Below are 24,591 nucleotides of genomic sequence, written 5' to 3' on the forward strand. Positions count from 1 at the left end.
AGTGACGTTTACAATAAGTTGCATCCATCCGCATGGTGATGGTATTTAAAGGGAGATAAACATCTTACGACCAAAAGTTATTAGTGAAGTCGAGAAGCAACGTACAGCTGACGACACAGTCAGGATTGCGACACAAGCATCCAGAACGCCAGCTCCTTCCTAAACCGTGTAAAATCAATGTAGAAAACAGCATTAGAGTGAGAATACGCTAGCTGAAAATTGGGCACCAAAATTCCTCGATGCACGTTGTACCCAGGAGTCCTTGAGCTCACGGGGATATACAAGTTTGAGTGTTTTGATGCGATAACGAGCATGGTCTGGCCAAGACTTCTGGGCGATTTTAAAACATCATGCGAACCGTCATCTACAGGAGGGCATTCAGCTCGGAACAACGAAACTAAATCACACTCACGATGTCAAAGAATAAAAAAGTAAGAATCCACGAAAGACATTACCGGAAGTATTTCCCGGGTGTGAGATAGGATCTAGTCGCGGAGGAGGGGATGACGCTTACACTAACGGCTCATCAGAGAAACGAAAAATTATGCTGGTGAAATATACGGAGAGTCAACTGTTGCGGTAATCTCGGAACGACGTTGTGTAGGGTTCGGCCGCCGATGACGCAATTCGTTCAATTAATTAGACATCAAACCTTTGAAATTGTTGCAACGCTTGAAAGAGCAGCAAGCATTTCTACACGGTCACAAAAGGGCCTTGACTATATGACACCATGAGAGTCCGGAATGATGCGTAGGCGGCCGTAGATGACAGACCCCACTGTGGAGATGAGTTGATCTCTGCAGGAGGGATGCCACGAAACGTACCAGCGATGGTGACCCAAATCCATTTGGCGATTTTTAATATTTCCGGGGCACTCGACAGCGTCCCAGCCATACGACTCTTCCATTGAGAACTTTGATTGAAAAGCTCTCAGAGTCCGACTTTATCCCGCTCAAGTGGTCACACTCGCGATGACGAAATTCATCTTTATGGTACCTGAGGCTATCGCCGGGATATAACACGAGCCAGCCATGCACTAGTTGTGTACAGATATCACATCTATTGATACTTGATAAAGCTCCAAAAGCATAGATAAGAAACTCAGAAAGACGAGTAGAAAACCAGAAATAGGCTTACTCCTCTAGACATATTTCCGGCTTCGTAACATAGTCATACTTTTTGCGCCTTGGAGAACAGATTCGAGGTATATTGCACCTGCACTGTTTTCGAGGGTGCATCTGGTATACATTCATGTCCAAAAACGGTTGTATTCGCGAGTCATTTTGGGGTCGAGTGTTAGGGAAACTTGGCGATCCACGGCCGGGAGCGCGTTCACTGTCAACCATTGTCGCTGGGCAGCATTCAAATAAATCGGAACCGTTGTCGGGTTTAACCAGTACCCATGGGGAAAGTATCCGAAAGACTTGCTCAAAACGCCTTGACCAAGAGAAATGCTACCTGCGTTCAGTCTAGCTTCGGCGATTGCCGGACGGTCGCGCACTTGGCTCGGGTGCGCTACTGTGCTTCTTGTCAGTCCTAGATCTTGCCGTGGTGATAGTAAGTCCCTCAATCAGTTTCCATCTCTGTACTCATTTTGATATAGCGTTTGTTTGTCATTAGGTTTTAACATTCGTCTTTGAGTTTCACCCGTGTTTTGGAGACATTGCATCAACGTGTACTATAGCCACCGAATCAGCAAGGCGCGCCCAGCACGTGTTCGCCTGCAATTAAACGCGGTGGCTGTAGTTTTATTCTTCAAGCTGTCGCACTGTCGACGAAAGTTGTGTTTAGCGTGTTGATCCCAGAGTTTCATGACAGGATGCACGCGTGGTGCAATGAACTTTCAGCAAACTTTCAGACTCTATGGACAGGACGAGCCCGCTCTTGACCGAGCTGGGCTGACACGATGCCTTGGTGCGCTCTTCATTCACTCGTTCCATGAAGTAATGAGCTCCATATTTATACGTCTATCCCTATTTCTAGATTGCGCTATAAAAGAAGCGTGCATGCTATGCACGCGCCTCAATTCCTTGTAGCTTCTATATCGTCACCAGTCGGCGAACAACGTTACCCCTGCACACACTCATACAACGTTCCTCGACCATCCTGAGGCATGGCACTTTCTAACACGCAACGAGCAGAACCAGAGGTTGACATGGTTCCACTCGCACGAATGACGCGTACAGCCGTTGAGCGGCTTGCTCCCTTTTGTCAAATGCGTCTCCTGTACGTTCTCGCTTCGTCTTTCTCAATGCCTTCGGTTCAATTTTTTTTTCATTCTCACAGCCCTGAGAACCCTACCGTCCCACTCGCCCAAAAAATCAACGGCAAAATTCTCGGGCTCCTTCATGCTGTCGACACAACAATGCTCATAGCGCAAATTGGCTATAAGATGTCCAATGATGCTGCTATACTCTGTGATCCTTTCGCTCCTGTTATTGGCAGTACGTGCCCGTCAGGAATTTCAACTCCGGAAACCCTCCAGACCATGGCCGCGCACGGACATGGCCATTGTCAAAGGGCGAACGAGTGTTTGAGGAGTATTCAACAAGAGATCTTCAAGGTCCGTACGAGCCCTGCTGCGGGCCTTTTCATATCCTGATTATCACCTCGGTCTTGTATGGGCTTCATAGATAGCTGCTGCGACTAAAGACAACGAAACTTTCGTTTTGGTGCCACCTGATTCACAACAACGTGAGTTCTTCTCTTTTTCCGCTTACGCAGGGTTTTATCGCCATTACTCAGCCGCGACGCGTCGGATCGCCTTGAAGGAGGTCGGGACCGATCTTGTCGCTAACCTTAATCTCCTCAACCGATTTTCTCGAAGCTTGCTCGATCTCATGTCTTGGTGGGAATGGCTAGAGGAAGAGCTTTTATCCCCTAACTCGACGCTCTTACCCTCAATGAAAGACCGTGATGCGGATCTATATGCAAGATGGAGTAGAATTAAAGCTGGCTATTTGGATTACTACAATACTGTACGTGATTTCCGCAGATCGTCATCAAGCAGATCTAATGACGTTATTTCTAGATCCGCGTTGTCTATACACGTTATCCCCAGTTGTTGACGACTTCTAGTTCGGCATGGCAGTCCATCAGTTCAGTACCACCTCCACCTAGCTCCCCCGGATCATCTTGGGATGGCAGTTATGAAGATCTGGGCGCTGCATTTGACGAAGCTACGGCAAACGAAGTTAAAACCATATCACACGATAAGTTACCCCATGCAGAGAAGGCAAAGGGGGCGAAAGGTATCAGGGGTATCGAACAAGTGAAGGCATTGGTAGTGAAACTCAAATTATTGAGATCATTGAAGAGCGAGAAGGAGATTACTGGCGACAAGGGAAAGAGGAAGGCTGTAGATGATGGTCCCATCAGCCGAGGGCCCGAAGTCACTCCACCAGATCCACACGAACAGATGGAAGTCGAGCGGCTTCCGGTAGAAACTGTGCCTTCACAGACTTCCCAACACAACCCGCCGGTATCAACCCCGGAATCTCAAATCACTCGAGAAGTGAAGCCGCCCCAAGGGGATAAGGAATACCAGACCACGCGTAGTGCCGCTCCCTCGTCGAATGCAGAGCCAAATGGTGGTGAAGCAAAGATTTTGGATTCATTAAAACGCATCCTTGCGGCATTGGCTTGCCACAAAGGTGGTGAGATAACAAGCTAATTATATTTAGTTGACCTGCACATGAATTTATATATTCCTTTAGACGCTCTAGATCTTGTTGTAATCCGTATATAATACAACTCCGTTTAGTTTCCCTGATACATCTGCCACACCCATCATGATCTTGTGATTTATGCCCACGACACTGGCCCTTGCTTTGTGCCACGAGCGTGATGGAACAGACGCTCAACATACGGCATTGTCCTGCACGTGGTCGAGCAGCGGGCCAATATAAGGAAAATGGAAACAATGGTGATAACCGATAGTACCATCCCCGCCACATACTCCCATCGTTTCGCCACATGCCACCCAGTGTTCGCTCCGCTCTTGGCTTCAAACGCGAGGACGAAGAAGATGATGAGGAGGAGGAAGAGTTGAACTGTTTCGACGTTTATCCCGTGGAACAGTTCTGGGGTTCGCCGTTTTGCATGTATTATATCAAAGGACATGAACTAGGCCTGGACGGATGGTATGTTGTCGACCTACGATTAATGCGAGAGAAATGGTCCCCCCCGAAGAGTGCACCTTTGGTCTGGCGCGAATATATCGTCGCCACTGTGGCGAAATCAGAAACACGCGATCCGACTGGGAATGGGTACCTTTGTTTTGAAAGGAGCGAAGAAAGAGGGCCGATGCCGGACACGCTTGAGGGCCTAGCAGAGCCGGACCGGGGGCGAGAAACCGAGATTTTCGTGGACAAGAAGCCATACACCGGTCGTCCCTACCCAAAAGACCATCTAAAATACCTGAGTTATGTCAGGAACCCAGCAGAGAGGTACAAATATGTCGATCGTGTTCGGATACTAGCAAACCCTTGGCTCCATCGCGACGACGTGACTGTTGCTTTATTGGAGTTCCCACCTCCTGAACTCGGCAAAGCACCGCCCAAGACCCTCCAGGGAAATTCGACGATTAAGGCCAAATGCAAATGGCTTTTTGTTTCCGATCTGGTGTATATTGCTAGACAGCTCAATCGCCAACGAGAGCTCTTCTACATCTTTCCTCGTACTGCTCATTGGTTGGCTGGGATGATGATTCACGTCGTTCGTATCTGGACTGGTGCCATGTTGAGATTGTATCATCGTAATGGCAAGCAATCCATCAAAGTTGCCCCTGGGATGGATATTGTTGCGTGGGAGAAGAGTCTGCGGTTGGCAGCGGAACGCGATGACAGGAAGGATAAATCGCGGTACAATTTTGAAGATGTATTACGAGTGGTCAAGTTGCCGAAGAACTATACTATCCGAGCTCTCGTTGAACAATACTGGCATTATTGTACTACCGCAGACGTAAGAACTGAGCAACTTGATCTAATTCAATCACTCATCTACCGTTAATAGGTTATAGGGATGTTCGCCGAGATAGAAGTGAAAGAACGTAATCACCAGATAGAGGAGGAACGTCGCTTCAAAATTCGATTAGCTGCAGAGCAGAAGAAGGTGCATGACTCCATACAAAGGATACGCATCATGAAAGATAGAGAGTCGCGCAGAAAGAAGGTTGATAGGCGAATGAGAATGAAGGAAGTGAAGAAGACACCACAACAAAAACTCAAAGAGATTAAAGAGAAGAGGGTTCTTCGTTGGAATGAAAAGGCGGTAATAGGAGGATCGAAAAGTGTAGGCGCAAGTGGGACAGGTATTCCAAAAGTAGCATCCGAGGCGGGGGAGCCCTCCAAGCCTATTCTACTACCAAAGCTAAGTCGACCCACCGACCTTAATCCTGGGTCGTATCATCTTCCCCCTACCAAAGTCTGGCGATCCCAGCAGAAGGCCATGAAGAAAGCAGAACAGAACCGAAAATCACTTTTCCGTTTCTCTCTGGAAGGACCGAAGTCTAGATTTGGCCTGTTCAAGGAAAGGGAAGTAGACAAAGAAAGGCTGATACAGAAAGAGAAAGCCAAGACGGAGAAGGAGAAGGAGCAGGAAAGGGAGAAGGAGAAGGAGAAGGGAAAAGGAAATGATAAAGACAAAGGAAAAGAGAGAGAAAAACGAAAGGATAAGGATAAAGAAAGAGGAAAAGAGAAAGAGGAGGAGAAGGAGAAAAATAAGCTTGAGGGCAAAGGGAAAGAGTCAGCGAAGGCAAGGGAGACAGGGAAGGAAAGGATGGTTAAGTGGCTGAGCAGCAAATAGGAAGAGCCATCATCGCGTGTGCCTAGGTCAGCTTCGCTATTTCGTCGTCGGTCTCCCATCAGAATTTCAATGTATATAATATTATCACATTGGAGCCTTGAATAATGCGTCTAAAATCTTTTTGATAAGTACAATGTATGCAAAGCTTGTGGCGTACAGAATGAGAGCTAGAGCTCAAGTGCGTTACCGACAGTAATTAGTGAAGGGTGAAATTTCTATAATGTCTGTTGATGAAAAATAATCCATCTACTTTTTTTACGCCTCCACTTTTTCCGTTGGAGGTGGCCCCTGCTGATTAGCCCTAACATCTCGTCTTCTTGCCAAGAATTGGAACAGAGTAAGCGTAAGGCATGAAATGGCAACCCAGGCAATCAAGATACCGAAGTAATAACCAACTACGGGCCGAAGAATTGAGTATACCTTGATTCGAGCTGGGAGGGGAGAACAACTTTACCTTGGTTCTTTGTGCCGAAAATAATGGTGCGTGCAATTTTCGAAATACAATAGCATGGAGCAGCATATCCATACCGATAAATGATTGGAAGTACTTCGATCGGGAAGGCGACAACGGAAACATTTGCTACAGTGATCGGATCAGCACGCCGAATATGTCCTGGCCGAATAAACGTACACATGATCCATAGCAGCAAGAACATGGGTAGGAATTTGATTCCAACGAGGGTGAGCATTGACTCTAGGGCCAAGCCTCTATAGAGCGCGTTAATTGTTGTTACTTGGGATTGAATAGACCTCTTACAATGCTAGCATACCCGTGTAATCCATCATCCACAGTACGAGAAAACTTGACTTCCCGAACCTAGATTACATTTTTCAATTTGACTATGCAGACATTTCCAAGAAAATCTCACTTTTCATTGACATCAAGTTGGAATGCCAAGCTGAGCAACGAGTAGAATAACTATATGAAACGCGGAAGTCAACAAATTTGAAAGATACCGAAAGCTAATACAGACCGAAAGGAAGAAATACGCCGTGAAGATAGTGGTAAACCGCAGCGCCAGTAATGACCGGTATCTTAGCAGGCGATGAATATTCGTCGCTTCCCTAGCACCATTCCCGATCACCTATTGGGGACATCAGGCTAATTACATTGAGAAGGAAGGACGGAACGTGCCGCAATGAAGAACGTCAATATGATCATGAAGATGAGACCGGTGAATATAACGAGACTTGCACTGGAATCAATGCGTTAGTCGCTGTTGGATGGTAGCTTCAATTTCCACGTACAGTGGTTGGCTGAAAGGGCGCAGGTTGACCAGCTGATACGATATTGGAGTTGTCACCGTTTGTGGGGAAGTAGCGAGAAGCTGAGATACTGCGGGGGAGTCACTGAGTGATCGTGCGACTTGTAATCCAAACCGAGCAGAGATCATGGACAAAATGGTTTCTACCTATGGAAGGTAAGGACATAGTTGTCGGATAGTTTACTATTAACCCACCGATGGTCGAATTATTATGCGGCTAAAAGCTGGTTAGAAGGGAAGGGATGGTATGAATCTCCGTATCCTCACAATGCGTTCTCGTTCCTTGCTTCAACAGTGAAAACGGAAATGGCTTCTGAGCCATCATATGTGGCGTTGGGTGAGTTGATGGATGTTGTCAGCCTATCGGAGGCGCCAGAGTTCACTAAGAATTTACTAGAAGAATGCGACGTCGAATGATTTGAAGAGGTTAGACGAACCGGTCACCGCTACCCATGTTTGATGTTCGGCTACGGCATGAGACACGCCAACGATACCATCAGGAAATTGTTCAGCCTGTAGCACACTCCAGTCGATCTTGGAAGGTATGCCAGGCTGCGTCAAACCATCGACGACTGCTTGGCCGACTGTACTCCCATCGAAATCCTTGAAACGATTCAATAACAATAGTTGATGACAATACTGACGGCATACTATTATCCATCCGGTGAGATTATAGGATGGTGTTCGAAAGTAGGCACCCCATAAGATGGAGAATATCATAAATATGACTAAAGTAAGCACGACCACACCGCCGAACATTATCTTGAGATACTGTTTTCGTGCAGCAGCCATGGGCGCTTCCGAAGAGAAAAAGCTATTATGATATAATGTGGGTTTTGAGATTGCGTTGCAGGTGGTTTGTCGAGGGACGGAAGAATCCTCGACAGAAGGAACCGTTTTGAGCATTTTCTGTCCTTCAAGTTCGATGATTTGAGAGCGGACGTCGTCATATGAGCTATTGGCGGAGGCCATGGGTGGTAGGGGAAGAAATAGTGCCAATGCCGACTACGGCTGGTTATATATATCAGCACTCCTTTTCCAATCCCTTAGTGCCATGTAGACTGTCAATCATGTTCGCACCATCTTCACACTTGAATTAGCTTACACGCAAAGCATTACACGTCCGTTTTCCACAGACCAGATTTGGCAATTCGGTTCCATACTTCCGCATTTCCGTCATACACACTGGGCTGCTGAGTCATAAATACGGTGCAGTCGATTTTCGCGGAGAGTTAGTCGTAGATTTCACTCAACCCGACGTGACCGCAAACTCCGAGTCTTATATTATTTAGACTTTACTCCTTTTCAAAGTTGTTGGCGACTTACTAGCCCTTTCAGGCCCTTCCTTGCGATCATTAGCCCCTCCTCAATGCCGTGGCACTCGCCACTTTTATCGATGCATACTGCGATCCTGAATGTTTGTCGGAGACGAGGAAGAGTCGACAGCATGCTGTACGTGGCATAGTATGCTATATAAATATTTCGGCCCCGCTTCTCGTGTTTTTAATCGCGTGATCCGATCCTATCTGGTCCGGCTGCCGCGGACTTGATGTCCATCGCAGTCACTGGTTGCCAATGCGACTTACACATGTAAAAATCGCGCTGATTTCGCAGGATAACTTTTCATACTGTAAGTGGCCGTGATGCTTGCCTTGTCAACTTCCCGTCCTCGTCACTGACTTGTTGAATATTGAGCATGTATCTCCTAACGGGAACCATTTATAAGTTATTGTCCGCGGCCCGTTTCGCAGACATAGTGACTTTCCGTCGGTTCCTGTCACGATTGCGTAATTTTTCTCTGAACTCTGAAAGTTCTCACTTTAAGAAAGTGTTGGTCAGTTCGACGCCAAACAAATTTTCATTGTCAACTCGTTTGCTAACAGCAGTTGACATGTCGTTCACTCTACTTGCCTTCAAGCAAACACACGTTCAATTATCTTTCTAGGCGAGCTTCTCAGCTCTCCCAGTGGCAATTGACTCAACCCCTCAATCAATTGTCACTGAGAAGAGTTACCAAAACAGCAAGCTGCCTGCAGCTGGCAGCTTTTGAACAGCAGTTGTGCATGCAGCCGGTACATAGCTGATTCTAGGTACTTATTCCCTGGCCCAGAAGATTCAGCTGCTCGATGTGGATAGTTCAAGGCCTGGCTCTAAAAACGCCACCTTTAGACAGGTTTCCAACAGGTTTCTAGCTGCTGTGGGGCAATACATTCTGATTCCTGCTATACTACACTAGTACGATCTAATTGTATAGGGTTGTATCGGCAAAGTTGACGTTTCCATATCTGTATGTAACTCTTGGACTCATGACGTCCCCATTTCACAAAAGTTGACAAGAATCATCCAACTACGCTTAGAAACGGATGCACTGATTACCCGAGCCATCATCAACCACTGCTCATTTCAGACACCTTGCCAGACACTCTTTTTAATTTCAAACTGATACAAGTGCCCTGGTATAAGATTTAGGTCTGATTCGGGCCACTGAACACATGTACGTAATTAATCTTCGGGCTGTGATTCTAATTACACGAACTTTCGAATGACCATTCGCTTACAGACTACATTCGAACACAATTTAGTCCCACAGTTACTACGGAAGCACGTTTGTGGCCCAGTGAAGTGGCATTTCAACGTTAACGACCGTTGAGGAAATTCCATGTACTACCTTCATCAAAATCTCTGGGATACTCGCTTGAGAAGGGAGAACCCTACTAACCCCCTCAGAATGGGATTAGGTGGCGCATATACGTCAAATTATCTATCGAGAGTCCCGGCATATCAACAAGAATACTCTATCCAGTAGTGGAACTAGGTTTATATGAAAGTGGTCATGTAACAAGCTTTCATGTAATCAATACACGAGAACATTGTGAGTTAGTGATTATGACGCATACTTCGCCTGATGCATGTGTCCGGCCACCAAAGGAACATTGGGAGTTGATCAGATTGGGAATGAGCTCTTTGTCACGGGGCGCCAAGCAGGAACGCCCTCGAAAATTAGAATTGCAAGCGCTTGATTATGTATTCCAGAAGCGGATACATTTCATTCTTCGGGCGCCGGGGTGTATTATTTGAATTTCCTAAATTTGAAGTGAATGGATATTCGTCAGCGAGCGCTAGTGAGCTCGGGGTAGCTAATGGTCAATGCTTCGGGTGGACTCCATCCGTGGAGGGCTCGAAGGTGGCCAGGTGGTAAGATTGGGGTCGTATCACCCCAAATGCATGAACTTTGTGATGATTTTTTGTTGGCTGTCCGGACTTCCGATAGCAGTATTAATAGCGGTGTGGGAGAACGTCCACAGCGATAGCGAAGGTAGATATGATAAGATCATTACTGATCATATTAGCTCACTACGTTACCTAAGTAGCTCGGGTAAGAGGAATGATTGATTCACACGGTCTTTCGCCTCCCCCAAGCTCTTACCTGGCATGGTCCCCTCACAACATTCTGAAAACCATGGTGGTTTCCACACCAGTGGTCGGTAATGATACCCACTCGATGCTCCAGCCCAGCTTTCGGCGCGTGATCAAGGGGTGGGAGCTTTGCCGAGTACTGACAGGCGTGCTTATTGTCTTGCGGACGGAACAAAAATAGACCAACAAGAAGCTAATTGTTGAGCGAGACAAAAGAAAAGGCGCTTGGGTGAAGGAAAATGGGCTGGCCGACCTTGGATTCCTTGTTTCCTCACTCACACAATGCGCACCAGCGCTGGTAACGCTGACTATGAGCTCGACGTCTCGCCCCGCTCGTCTTTATCGGACGTCGACCTCGAATCCTCCACGCCCACTCAACAACCTCCACAGCTGCCAACTCCGGCCCCGGGTCCTTCAATCAAGCTGCTGTTTTCTCTACTCTCTCGCGGCTCTGTTATTTGCCTCCTCCTTCCCGCTATCTTGACGTCCATCATCGCCGGAGGTGTCGCACCTTTCATGACCTACGTCATTGGCCAGTCCTTTGACGCTTTCGCGCACTTCTCTTCTCTACAAACCATTACTCAACAAGATAAGGATGGTTTGTTACATGATGTCGGTATAGCCGCACTTGAATTACTTGCCTTGGGTGTTGGTGCCCTTGCTCTCGCGAGCATAACCAGCTCTTTATGGATATGGACTGGAGAGCGAAATGCTGCGGCTTTACGCAGAGCTTTGTATCAATCCATGGAGGAGAAGGACATGTTTTGGTATGATACAACTTTCGGTGAACAGGACGCTGGCGGCATTATGGCAAAATTCACTCGGTAACGCTACCACCCACTTCTCTCGTCCTTTTACTTATTGTCTTTTTCAGCGAAACGGACGATGTGAGGATGGCCACGTCCCTAGCTTCCGGGTATCTTGTCCAGTATCTCACCACGACCATTGCCTGTCTTGTCCTCGCATTCATTGGCTCGTGGGCTCTGACTCTCGTCATCCTCTCTGCCGTCCCGCTTCTCACTCTCATTCAAGCCATGTCCCAACGTATTGCCTCTCCCCTCCTCTTTCACGAACGTCATCAAACGGCCGTAACGGCAACTCTCATTTCTCGCGTACTCTCCTCTATAACCACGGTCAAAGCTTACAATGCTCAACCCTACGAACGCTCTCGTGCAGCATCCTCCTTTGAAACTTTACGCTTAGCCGCGAGGAGATTGAACAAGGTATGGGGCGTGACTAGTGGCATGGGGCAGTTTGTCATGATGGGCATGTTTGTCCAAGGCTTTTGGTTTGGTGGAAAATTGGTTAGGGATGGGAAAATCAGCTCGGGAGATGTTATGGCCGTGTTTTGGGCATGCTTGATTGCGACTTCGAATTTGCAGATGTGCATACCGCAGTTCATTATCCTTGCCAAGGGAAAGTTTTCAATGGCGGCTTTGATGGAGATTATCCACGGCTCTTCCTCGTCCTCCGATTCAAGCCGTTCGTCGACCGCGCCACCGCCTACCAGTTCTTCATTCAAGACGTCCCTTCCTGGCAAGGTAGTTCCTTCCAAGGTTTATGGCGAAATTTCGATCCGCAACATCTCTTTCTCCTACCCCTCTAAACCTTCTCACCCAGTCCTCAATAATGTTTCAATATACATTCCCGCCAATGAATTCACATTCATAGTCGGTTCTTCAGGTTCAGGAAAATCCACGATCGCATCTCTTTTGATGGGCTTATACCAACCTTCTGAAGGCCAAATACTCCTTGACGACCGCGATTTCAGTTTGTTGGACAAGACTTGGCTGAGAGGTGTTCTCGGAGCGGTCAGCCAAAGTGGGATGGTTGTTCTGGATGGTAGGAGCGTGTGGGATAACATTGCTGTCGGGGTTTATGGAAGGCCCGGAGAGACTACCTCAGTCGATGATCAAGAAGTGAACGATGCTTGTAGGATGGCGCTTGTACACGAGTTTGTTAAGGATCTCCCGGAGGGGTATGACACCATCTTAGGGTCCGGTTCGAGAGACGGGGAAGGGGAAGATGACAAAGGGACAGGGATTATGTTGAGCGGGGGACAGAGGCAACGCCTGGAGATCGCTAGAGCTAGGATTAGAGATCCTGAGATTTTGATTCTGGGTAAGTTGAAGCGCATTTTTTTTCACCTTTGAAATAAATACTAATCTTTCATCTATACAGATGAAGCTACTTCTGCTCTCGACGTCCTTTCACGAGTTTTAGTTTTCTCCGCTCTTCGTCAGTGGAGGAGGGATAAAACGACGCTCGTTATCACGCACGAGTTAGCACAGATTGAGAGAGAAGATTTCGTTTACGTTTTGAAAAGCGGGAAGGTAGCTGAACAGGGGTATAGGAGGGATCTCGAGAAAGTTTCCACGACATCTAAGGCAGCTGAAGATGGCGCGGGGGAATTTCGTCGGATGTTAGAAGTTCAGAGAGGTATGAGTGGCGAGAAGGAAAGGAAGTATGCTGAATTTGAGGATGAAGAATATTATGACTACGATCGTCCCGCCAATCCTACGCCTCCACTTTATTCTTCCGACATTGAAGACGACGACGCTATTTATGATCCCGCTTACGAACATGCTTACGAACCCGAAATAGATCCTATACGTCCTCTGACTTTCTCAGATTGGACCTTTGACGCCTTAGCCGATTTACTTCCCCGTCCTTTTCCTTTACGCGATACCTTTCATGATACTCGGAAATCCTCAAATCCATTTTCACCCACTGCCATTTACGAAGAGGAAGAAGAGGAAATGGTGCAGGCACCAAATCGTCATTCAATTGCTTTAGTCACTCCTACCATTCCTCGTCTTGCGGCGACCTTGAATGCGTCAAGGAGGATGAGCTACCCGCTTACCCCAAATTCACCTACTTTGACCTGTTTCTCTCAAGGTGGGAATGAGAAGGAAAATTGGAGTCACTTCAAGGATACGATGTACGGGAGTTATTATGGACACGATCTACCTGAACATAGGATCAACGAAGAGCTGGAAGGTGATCCGGAGAGTGATATTATCAGTGGCGCTGGAAGAGTTGCTGTTAACTTGAGGAGGATGACGGCAAAGACAAGAAGGAGGCTATCTCACTCGGTGACGATTCAGGTACCCAAGCTTGGCGACGAAGTAGTCGAGAAGGAAAATCTCGGTGGAGTAGATCCCCCAAAATTCTTTTCCACCTTGATCAAAGGATACCCCTCCATCCCCGCCAAACCTCTCCTAATCCTTGGCCTCCTCATTTGCCTCGTCTCGGGCACCATGACTCCCGTATTTTCATTCCTGCTTTCAAGCTTATTGTATCAAGTTTCTATCGGAGGGAAGGATACGACGATGCTGAATCTGTATGGTGGAATTGTGTTGGGTGTTGCTGCGTTGGATGGATTGCTTTTAGGGTTGAAGTATTTTGTCATGGAGCAGGTCGGGATGATGTGGGCTACGAAGTTAAGGAACCTAGCCTTTGAGAAGGTGATTGGTCAGGATAAAAGCTGGTTTGATCTTGCTGGATCGAGTTCGATTCCATCTTCCTCTTCGTCATCATCTTTGCTACCTTCGTCATCATCAAGTCCCACCGAAGGAAGCAACGACATCCCGCATTTAATTCAGAAAATGGTAACGGACGGCGACGAAGCGCGCAACCTCATCTCAGTGATTGTCGCCCAAACCATCGTTGTCTCAACTATGCTCTCCGTCGGTATCATCTGGGCTCTCATTCGCGGTTGGGAATTAACATTAATGGGACTAGCGATACTCCCCGTCTTCGCTACAGCCATGGCGGTCCAAACTCGCCTCATATCTAAATGTGAAAGGAGAAATAAAACCGCCCGAGAAGAAATCTCCAAGGCATGGTATGAAGTTTTGAAGAACGTTAAAGGGATCAGATATATGGGTATCGAAAAGGTTTTCAAAGAGAAGTTTCATCGTGCGGTGGCGGTTGCGGAGGAGAGAGGGATGAAGGGCGCATGGGTTGAAGGAGCTAGCTACGGCGTGGCTAGTTCGTTGATTTATGTGGCTGAAGCTGCGCTTTTCTACGTCGGTGCGGTTTTGATCGCGAATGGGAGGTACACTTATTTGAAAATGGTTCAAGTTTTGAATCTGGTGGTCTTTACTGTTACGATTGGAAGTCAGTTGATGGCCTTCAGTACGTTCTTCTTTTTGCTTTTATCGATCGAGATACTGATTAATATCTTGCAGCTCAGAAAATCGCGAAATCCACTCAAGCCTCTCATGATCTGATGTTGTTAACCCACCTATCGACATCCAATACATCCGAATCCAAAGGAATCCTCAAACCCTCCCAATCGGTTCTTTCATCTGGTCCGGTTTCATTCCGCAACATCTCCTTCGCCTATCCTTCTAATCCGAACACTCTCACTCTCAAATCGTTCAACCTTACCATTCAACCGGGTGAATGTGTCGCTGTAGTCGGAGCTTCAGGTTCTGGAAAATCTACTGTCGCGGCCCTACTACAAAGGATGTATGAACCCTTAGAAGGAAGAATCCGATTTGGTGATTTCGATGTCTGCGATGTGGACGCTGGAGTTTTGAGAAGTGGTATGGGCGTAGTCGAACAGAGCGTCAAAGTGTTCGAGGATAAGAGTGTTGAGGAGAACATTTTGTATGGTCAGGTGGACATGGATGAAGCAGGGAAGGCGCAAGTCGTTCGACGTGCGGCCGAATTGGCGAATATCGATTGGATATCGCCTGACGAAGGGGATGGGTTTAAAGCTATTTTAGGTGAAGTTTCCGGTGGACAAGCGCAGAGAATTGGAGTCGCGCGGGCGTTGGCTCGATCGAACGACATTGACGATGATGGGCTTCATCTTCTCATTCTTGATGAATGCACTAGTGCCCTTGACGTAGAAAATCAAAAACAAGTCATGGAAGCTATAACGAATATCCGCAGCGCTCGTCGTCACGAGAATTTGAAAATGGTGGTGGTGACGCATAAAGTGGAGGTTATGAGAATGTGTGATAGACTGGTGGTGATCAAAGATGGTCAGGTTGTGGAAAATGGAGAGTATGAAGAGTTAATGGAGAAGAAGGGAGGGGTGTTCAGGGAATTGGCGAGGGGTGGTGTTTGGGAAACGTGATTATGTTTGTGCCTTTCTTTTTTTTTTTGTTTCACTAGGAAGCATTCTTTGGACGTTCATTTCTCGCATTGCTACTGCCTATATTTCATTTGGAATTTGCGCCACCCCCTTCGACTTCTTTCCTGCAAGCGCGGTACTTTTACATGCCATATGTTCTTGTTTTGCCGCTTTCGATCTAACCCGCTAATTGTAGCCGTAGTGTAGTCATAATTCTGGTCATCTTAACGTCGTTGATACGGCGACGAATCCGCATTGTACATATAATAACGCAATCTATTATTATGACTTTCTTATCAAACGGATTCCCTCCTTAGCCCCGATGTAAGGTGCGAGAACAGTCGGTATTTGATCTTGATAGATAATCATGAGATGCATTGGAAACCGTGGTTCTCGGTAGGCATGTGCCCCCCTCCCTTATTCTAGATCTGTGACTCAATTGTCATGTTCTGGGCGCCTTGACAGAGAATTTATCACATCTCGTGAGTGTCAGGCAAACGATCCCGTCGTGTTCATTCTAACTCCAGCGCTGGCCGCCGCGCCAAGTCAGTCGTTTTGTATCACTGACATCGAGTCGGCGTGTGCTTGCGCCTTTGATACCAGCGTAAGGACAGGGTCCATCTCTACCTCACATTCATCCCAAATTTGGGTACAGAGCAACTCAGGAATACAAGGGGGACCCGGGCCTCAGGAAATTCCAATTTTGTCGTAGCCCTATCGAATATAATTGTCATTGGGATACTTCAACTACAGTGTATTAGTAGAGTATGTAATTACATAATTAAATGTATTAGTTAAGTTAGTTATGTATAACTTGCAAACCTAAGTACGTACCGGGCCAGTTCGCGTCTTCAGTCTCTTCATCCGACGTCATGTACGCGTCGTGCACCAAATAGTGAGTTATATTATTTCCGCCGGCTCAGTAAGGCATTTATATGGTTATACAGGCATAGACTCCTTTAGAGACTCCATTCCCTGAGCTGGCTACCATCGTGCCCTCACGTTGGCACTTAACCGATCGATCTTTGATATTCAATCCAAACGCTATTCCGACCATATGAAACCCGTCATCCAGTATCGTATCGGTACATGCCGCGAACGATTCTAGGCGTATGTAAGGTGGCGCAGCAGACTTCGAAATTTGAATCGGAAAACTGTGGAGGTCTAATGGAAATGCGGAATAGGGGAAGTGTGTTTTGAGAATCGAGAGAAGAACGAAACCAAACTCAACGAATGCAACCTACCACCCGTTGGTTTTTTTCCTCGAACTTATTGGCCTATTCGTGTCTCCACTCCAAGTTGTCGCATCACGTCTCGGCGCAAAATTCATGTTGAAACATTAACGCTGGAAAACCCTTGCATTATGACAATGGGCGCTGTTCTTTCTCTTTCTTCTAGATTGAATTGTCGAATTTATTTTGTTCGGCGCTCTCATTTACGGTCTCGCATTGGCCATCAGTCGAATTAACTGAATCACCGAAGAGAGGAATATCTGCACGTTTTTCTCTGATTTGGCAAGGGAAAATCGTGACGGGGTTCTCATGACGACGTTATGATCAAGCTTAACGCGTCGAAGTTCTACCTCGCGCGCCCAACTTCAGCGGTTGTAAGTCTATTTATTCTAAAACATTATCGGCAAACTGATGACCGATCGCCATTTCTCTCAGGTCAAATCACTTGAGACAACGGGCGTTGTATGGATGACCAGATCAAAGCCATTTTAGGTCCGGAAGCTCTCAGAGGGAGTATCCACTGAACAACGCCGCCCGTCGAGTCGGACGTACAAAGTCAGACGTACCTTGCGTTGTTGCTTGACATGCGAGTGCCACCGTAAAGTCAAACGTCTTCTACGATGTCTTTGACATTCGTGGGGTAGGAACTAAATGCTCAGATGAGAGTAATTCGAATATTTAAGCCCTGTTTTCCTGTTGTATCTTTCAAACAAACGCCTCTCTCCTAACTTAATTGTGCGTATTGGAGCTCAAGTCTATCCATTTTTCGTACTGATTATGCTCTTCAGATTCATTCATTTATCACTCAACCATGCAGTCTTTACAACCTGATCCTCTCCTTCCATTCGCCCAAAATCGAACAACGACATTAAAAACAGCATGGACCATGGTACGAACGCACGCCCGCTTCCGTCGCCTAATTCGTGAAGAGGAAGGCGTCAGAGGGCCTCTTTGGTTTGGCTCCGAACCATCTAGTCCCTACCACACTCTTGCAAATATTCTCCGTATCATATGTGCCATTATACTGGCCCCCACGTGGATGTGGATGCGGCCCAGGAACCGAGAATGGTTCAAAAATGCCTATCTTCGACACTTTTTCTGGTCACACGAGCTCCCTCAATCGCCTCAAACCATATTTGCCGGCCCTGGTTCCAGTGATGGAACTGGAGCGCGGTGGGGCACAGAGATGAAGCAGGTAGAGTACTCTGTGGAAAACCTGGCGCCGAAATGGTTGTTGGAGGTTCAATTCCGAGATGATGTTGTCGTAGCTCAGCGACAAGTTTCCTATGATCACGTCAAAAGGCGCATAGACGAGGCAGGGTATACGGCTATTGGCTATGCGATGAAGAGCGCTGAACATTTGTTTGCCGAATCTGGTTCTTCCTTGGATCCTCAACCTCAATACTCTTCGAGTTACAGTCTGAAGAATCGGAGACTTATCTCGCAAAGTGTCTTGGACGAGTATGCTATTGCTCGGACAAGTTCATCCTCAGACGGTCTGGAGTATATTTGGTTGGAAGATTTTTGCCTTGCGGATGAACGCGTGACTATCGAGGCAGACGCTGAGATCGAAAGGTCGATGGAATTGGGAAAGGTAGCAGACATTTTTCGATCAGCGAGAAGAGTCGTCGTCTTCTGCCACGTCAACGACTGTGATCATACAGGCCTTAATTGTCCTTGGGCAAACCGACTCTTCACTCTTGCCGAGATTATGCACGCTCAAAGGATCTTGCAGATGACGAGGGTCACCGACGAACATAATAGTTTTGACACCGTCCTCACTTCTATCGCTGGTCAGGATTTTCGCACTGCTATTATGACCAGCGCTGCCAAGGCCAAGATGTGGGATCTCTATAACGTCATGCAACACTCGACGAATTCTGGCGGTATTCCATGGCAAACTGCGATTCACTCCCTAGTTCTCGACATCCTTCGTCGTGAAGAGGCTGACAACGTCACCTCTCACAACCTCGTGGCGAAAGCTCTAAACGGGTTATTGCCTCGCCGAGCACAACTCACGGATTTACACGGAGTAAACGGATGGGCTGATTTATCCTTGTTGCTGGAGTTGAACCAGGGGTTCTACAACTCTGCTGCCCTTGCTGCTGTTTGTAAACTCCCCGACGCAGAAGTGAACGACTACAGGTGGCTCGGTAAACCAATCTTACCCAAAGAAGGAACCGAACGCCTCGATTTGCTTGTCACTGCCAACCCTGTCAGGTTCCGCGACGAATCCAATAACTCTTCCATTCCCGTTCTATCTTTCACTGGTCCTCAGATTATCGACGTAGATCATATGCTTCAACGGGATTCTGGCGCTCTGGAGCGTCAACCTGAGATGGAAGCTCTTTATTTCTGGGCACTAGTTGGATGGTGTCTCTGTATGTTTCTCGGTATTATTTTGTTGATTGTCATTGGTGGACCGGGTGTACTCATCGTCTGGTTGGCATCAATACTCTATGTTGGATTGCAGTTGACTGTTGGAACGATCTATGTGGAGAAAGACAAATGGGTAGTGGTTGAAGATTGGAAAGTGCCAAAACACGATGCCTATTGTTTTCTTCAGGCCCGGGACCCGACTTACACTCGACGTATCGAATGGGATTATGCGAAATGGGATGTTAGTCATATGATGGAACCGAGGACCAACTCAACAACAGCGAATTCATATCCTGCTACTTTAATCGACCTTTCTACTGGTATATTTGTCAAGACGCTCATTTCGACTCGACCCACTGCTATGGTCGTACTTGCGGCTCACGGGAGTGGTATTACCTGTATGCTCCTTGATCGTGAACCTAATCGCAACATGGACACTATCTCAGTCAAGGCGGGAATGATCAATATTCCACCACGCGCTTCGTCGCAAGCTAATCGAGTCGGAAATGTCTATGTCGGAGGAAGGCCTTTCAAACAAGATAAAATTCGGATTCCTTTCTTTACTTGGGTGCGAGCGACGTTATCTGGTGGTGTGACTGTGGAAGGTACGAAGAAAAGTGGGAATATTAGTCATACTAGGAAGGGTGTGGATGATGATTTGGAGATGCGGGGTGTACCGTTGAAGGGTGATCACAGTGTTTCGCTACAACACACTTACAGCGTTTCTTCGACTACGCCGATTGTCAAGACTGGAAGCAGTCCGTACAGGTTGAATACGGGATCGTCTAACGCAACTACTGTTGCTACGGAGATGAGCGTGAAGGGGACGGAAGGGATGGAAACCGACATTTCATTGCCAAGAGTCCATCGTGCGCAACCTTATTATTAGAATCTTGTTTCCTTGGTTAATCAGAATTAATGATGTCCTGTCCTTACTCTACCGTCTCTCTAATATACCCTGAATATAAAACAAGCCCAGATCTCATCGCTCATATCACATGATGATGTGGCCGCCTGGCGAAATGGCATCGCGTCTGACTACGAATCAGGAGATTGCAGGTTCGACCCCTGCGGTGGTCAATCGGACCTTTTTATCTACTCGGGCGCGCAACAATGAAACGTGTTTGAGGACCTATCTAGGCGCCAACTGCGCAGTTTGATGAACACGTGGAGATATTTTAGGGACGAGCGCTGGCAGTGCCGTACATAAATAGCGACGACAGAAATAATGTTTTGTCACACGACAGGAGAAATGCGATGAAGGACGATGATGGATGACGATTTTGAGTGATTTTCCGACATTGACATAATAAAAATGGCTTTGACAGTTCCCGCTATCAATTTAACCCACCCCCGCTTTCGCCCATGAAACGACATGGGCCTCGACTATCTTTAGGCAACTTGAACCCCAACGGTATCCTTCCCCTGAGTGTAGCAAACGGCGCCCGGGACGACACGACGGCGGCGGCGCCTGTGGTTGAAAGAGTCACGGGGACGGCGATCGTTGCGGGTACAGCCCCCGACGACAGCCCCGAGGCGCTGAGGAAGCGGCGTCTGGGCAGAACGTCGTTGGGGCTGAGCGCTGCTGGTGAATGGCTGCAGCGAGGAGTGAAGACGCTGGGGCTGGGGAAGCGGGTGGCGGCGGGGGGATCGGCGGGGGGCGGGGCGGCGGGGCGGCAGTCGAGCGAGGTCGAGGTGGTCACGGGACTGGAGCGCTCGATGCCTCCTCAGGTGCCACAACTGCTGCAGGAGGGCACCTGGATGACCAAAGTCTCCGGCAAAAAACAAAAGAAAATGTTTCTCCGCCTCGACCCCGACATTGGCCACATCATCTGGCACTCGAAACAACCCAGAATCAGTCCGTCGTTTTCATTATCCTATTACAGTTTCTGACTCTTCTCTATTAGTTCCCATCGAGAACATCAAGGAGATTCGCTCTGGCCCCTCGACCCGCCTCCACCGTCACCACTTTCAGCTCGCACAAGAGTACGAGACCCTCTGGCTCACCCTCATCTACATCCTCGATGGCCACTACAAGATCCTCCACCTCATCGCGCCCTCGGACGACATCTTCCGCATGTGGGACACCACCCTTCGCCGATTGTACGCCTACCGAATGCAGCTCATGACCGGGCTGGGAAACATCGAAGAGAGACAGCGGATCTGGGAAAAACAGTACTGGAAAGGTGCCGACATGGACAGAGACCAGAGGCTCACCTTTGACGAGGTCGAGAAAATGTGTCGCAGGCTCAACATCAATAGCCCAAGAGAAGATCTCTATGGCTGGTTTCAGGCAAGTGCTCCTTGGTTTCTTGTTACCTTTTTTGTAGCCTCACACGGCGTAGCAAGCGGACGTGCAGCGTAGAGGCTACCTCGACTTTGAGGACTTTCGCCGATTCGTCAAGCTTCTCAAAACCCGCAAGGATATCACATATCTCTTCAACCGGCTCAAGGGCAACTCGGAGGTCTTCGATTACGACGTCTTTGCACGATTCATGCGTCACGATCAGAAGAGCACGCTTCCCATACCAGCTCTTCTCGCTTTATTCGACAAGTATTCTGTTCCTACTTCTACGCCCTCAACTCAGTCTCCTCCTATGACACCCCATCCCACCAAAGACAGTTATTTCGATTTTCGGCCTCTTATCACCGCCCCGCAAAGAACGTTTACCCCGGAAACTCTCACCACATTCTTGCTTTCCCCCGATAATGCTCCCTTTGCTTCACCCTCTCATACCTCCGCTCCTCCAAAATCTGTCGATGCTGCAGCATCTCCGTTTCCTCCAGCATCTTCTGCAACAGCGTCGTCCCTTTCTACCATGAAACACGACATGACTCATCCCTTGCCCTCTTATTTCATATCCTCGTCACATAATACATACCTTGTGGGCCACCAACTCGTTGGCTCGTCTACTGTTGAGGGCTACATTCGCGCTCTCCTTGCTGGCTGTCGTAGTGTCGAAATCGATATCTATGATGGTTCGGGTTCATCGGAACCTTCATCCACCCCCGATCTCGATGCCCCATCACCTAATCTCGGCTCTGCTGCACTCAATTTAGATACCACGGAACCTATGGTCTTTCATGGACATACACTCACGTCTAAAGTACCCCTTCGACAAATCTGTCAAGCCATCATGAAGTATGGCTTTATCGCAAGCCCTTATCCTATCATTATTTCCGCCGAAAACCACTGTAGTCTTGCTGGTCAAGCCCAAATCGCAAAGATCATGATTGAGGAGTTTGGGAGTGCATTAGTGAGGTATCCGCATGATGGACCCGAAGCTGGGGCGGGTATAACTCAACTTCCTAGTCCGGAGGAGTTGAAAGGGAGAATTTTGTTGAAGACGAAGAATCTTTTATTGACATCTGGGATTGATAGACGTCATGATTCGATGAGTTCGATGTCGGGTGTGACGTCGAGTGAGTCGGATATGGATTTTGAGCCCTCTAGTTCGGCTAGTGAGAGTGATGGTGGGATTGGTAATTGGTTGTATAGGAGGGATAGTGATAGGAAGAAGAATGATGGAAGTGGTGACCTGGTTCGCGGTAGGTTTCTTTCTTTCTTTTGTCGTGCTTCACAGGGTTGATAATTCACGCAGAAGGATTTATCAAAGCGAGTAACATGATTCAACGTGTTCGGAGCGTTGGACGTTCTGCTGCTCCATCTGGTCTGTCGATTTCTCGGTCCAAATCTGGATCTTCTTCGACCCATGCATCCTCTGTGGCCTCTACGACTCCTAATATAACCCAATCACAACTCGTAACTTCACCACCACCAATGTCACCTCCACTTCCTTCAACTCCTTCACTCCACGCCGTGGCGTCAAGCCCAATCCCCATACAGAGGACACCCAGTATCCCACCCCCCTCCTCGTATCCTTCAAACTCGTTACCTTCTAGTCTCACTTCTTCTTCCAGTCCGAAACCTCCTTCGAATATCCATGAATCTTTATCACCTTCATTGACCCATCTTTCTCCACCACCTCAACTTACGACGCAACCGTCGTCCAGTTCGTGGACGGCTCCATCGGTTTTGACTTCGAGTTTGATGAGAAGGAAGTCGTCTACGAAACGAGGACTTGCGAGTCAGAAATCGATGAAACCGAAGATGTCGATGGCGTTGTTGGCGTTGTTGGTGTATACGGTTGGAGTGAAATGTCGAGGATTTCGAAAATCGTCGCATCTGTATCTTCATGCTGATGAAAATGGTTCGGTGTCGGATTCCAAATCAGTCAAATCGACGAGGAAATCCAAATATACTAACTCTAATTCCAATCATTCCAATGAAGGAGAGAATCAGGGGGATGATGAGAATTTGTATGCGCCTGAACATATGTTTTCGCTTTCGGAGAATAATGCGAATAAGATGTTGAGGACGTGTATGATGGATTTGATTAGACATACGGAGGGGCATTTGGTGAGGGTTTATCCGAGGGGGACGAGGATGAGGAGTACGAATTTTGAACCGCATAGGTATTGGAGTGCGGGAGCGCAGTTGGTGGCTATCAATTGGCAGACGTTTGGTAAGTAGTAGTTGACTTTTGTCTTTGATGTGAGTTCTTATATTGATGTGTCTTTAGATCTTGGATATGTGATTAATCATGCTATGTTTCAACGGAATGTGAGATGTGGATATGTGCTTAAGCCACCACCGTTAAGGAATCCGTTGAAAGATGAGTTTAGGCCGGAGAAGTGGAGGAAGAAGAGTCATGTGTTGACGGTGACGATTATTTCGGCGCAACAGTTGCCGAGGGTGAAGGTGAAGGATGGGAGTGGGCATGAAGTGCTTGGAGTCGATAAGGAGAGTTCTTCGACGTCGTGGTATGAAGATGGGAAGGGTGATAAAGAGAAGGAGAGGGAGAGAGAGAAGGAGAAGGATGGGGTGGGAGGGGGAAAAGGGAGTGTGGATCCGTATGTGGAAGTGTCGTTACATGTTCCGGAGTGGACGTATTGTATCTCTCCTGGCTTACCTCCTCATGCTTCGACTTCGACTTCAACCGACACTGCGAATAGTACCCCTGCACCCCCGCAACAGCCGGAAATGCCATTTCGATTCACGACGTCGAAACCGAAAGTGCATACGTCGAGAACCTCGGCGATCAAGAACAATGGGTTTAATCCGATTTGGAATCATACTCTCAAGATTCCATTTGATTGTATTTCGCAACCGGGGATGATGGAGTTGATTTTTGTGAGGTTTATTGTGAAACATGGGTCTTCTGGTGGGAGTGGGAATGCCGCTAGTACCAGTTCTGGTAGTACGAAGACCAAAACGACGACGACGAAGACGACGACGAGTATGTTAAATACCACTACTACTACAACCACTACGACGACGACGACGACGACGAGTTCGGGAAGTGGGGGGTATAAAGATGATTCGGTGAACCTATAGCGGTGT

General features: G+C 47.6%; 6 protein-coding genes and 1 non-coding gene across 7 annotated transcripts; 5 read left to right on the plus strand and 2 right to left on the minus strand.

The window, feature by feature from the left end:
- Nucleotides 1–2,113: 2,113 nt before the first annotated feature.
- On the plus strand, nt 2,114–3,673 carry AGABI2DRAFT_120981 (hypothetical protein; the record flags this gene model as incomplete). Its single annotated transcript, XM_006454966.1, has 5 exons — nt 2,114–2,226; nt 2,287–2,563; nt 2,634–2,694; nt 2,746–2,978; nt 3,032–3,673. The coding sequence occupies 5 exons, from the start codon at nt 2,114–2,116 to the stop codon at nt 3,671–3,673; spliced, it is 1,326 nt and encodes a 441-aa protein (XP_006455029.1).
- Nucleotides 3,674–4,469: 796 nt separating this feature from the next.
- On the minus strand, nt 4,470–4,745 carry AGABI2DRAFT_194737 (hypothetical protein). Its single transcript, XM_006454967.1, has one exon. The coding sequence runs from the start codon at nt 4,687–4,689 to the stop codon at nt 4,519–4,521; it is 171 nt and encodes a 56-aa protein (XP_006455030.1). The 5' UTR covers nt 4,690–4,745; the 3' UTR covers nt 4,470–4,518.
- Nucleotides 4,746–6,060: 1,315 nt separating this feature from the next.
- AGABI2DRAFT_75449 (hypothetical protein) lies at nt 6,061–7,862 on the minus strand (the record flags this gene model as incomplete). The annotated part of the gene is made up of 12 exons (XM_006454968.1): nt 6,061–6,200; nt 6,260–6,385; nt 6,437–6,513; nt 6,563–6,622; nt 6,675–6,724; nt 6,780–6,890; nt 6,932–7,001; nt 7,054–7,217; nt 7,266–7,287; nt 7,338–7,452; nt 7,508–7,673; nt 7,722–7,862. The coding sequence occupies 12 exons, from the start codon at nt 7,860–7,862 to the stop codon at nt 6,061–6,063; spliced, it is 1,242 nt and encodes a 413-aa protein (XP_006455031.1).
- A 2,907-nt stretch (nt 7,863–10,769) lies between these two features.
- Nucleotides 10,770–15,579, plus strand: AGABI2DRAFT_180250 (hypothetical protein; the record flags this gene model as incomplete). The annotated part of the gene is made up of 4 exons (XM_006454969.1): nt 10,770–11,311; nt 11,362–12,608; nt 12,669–14,627; nt 14,681–15,579. The coding sequence occupies 4 exons, from the start codon at nt 10,770–10,772 to the stop codon at nt 15,577–15,579; spliced, it is 4,647 nt and encodes a 1,548-aa protein (XP_006455032.1).
- A 2,040-nt stretch (nt 15,580–17,619) lies between these two features.
- On the plus strand, nt 17,620–20,076 carry AGABI2DRAFT_120985 (hypothetical protein; the record flags this gene model as incomplete). Its single annotated transcript, XM_006454970.1, has 1 exon — nt 17,620–20,076. One exon carries the CDS (start codon nt 17,620–17,622, stop codon nt 20,074–20,076), a length of 2,457 nt encoding a protein of 818 aa, XP_006455033.1.
- Nucleotides 20,077–20,195: 119 nt separating this feature from the next.
- On the plus strand, nt 20,196–20,267 carry AGABI2DRAFT_t105. Its single transcript has one exon. It is a non-coding gene; the product is annotated as a tRNA-Arg (tRNA).
- A 285-nt stretch (nt 20,268–20,552) lies between these two features.
- Nucleotides 20,553–24,585, plus strand: AGABI2DRAFT_120986 (hypothetical protein; the record flags this gene model as incomplete). Its single annotated transcript, XM_006454971.1, has 5 exons — nt 20,553–21,045; nt 21,095–21,484; nt 21,537–22,736; nt 22,790–23,713; nt 23,771–24,585. 5 exons carry the CDS (start codon nt 20,553–20,555, stop codon nt 24,583–24,585), a joined length of 3,822 nt encoding a protein of 1,273 aa, XP_006455034.1.
- Between the last annotated feature and the right edge of the window lie 6 nt (nt 24,586–24,591).

The sequence above is a fragment of the Agaricus bisporus genome (assembly GCF_000300575.1).
Source record: "Agaricus bisporus var. bisporus H97 unplaced genomic scaffold AGABI2scaffold_10, whole genome shotgun sequence".
NCBI lineage: Eukaryota > Fungi > Basidiomycota > Agaricomycetes > Agaricales > Agaricaceae > Agaricus > Agaricus bisporus.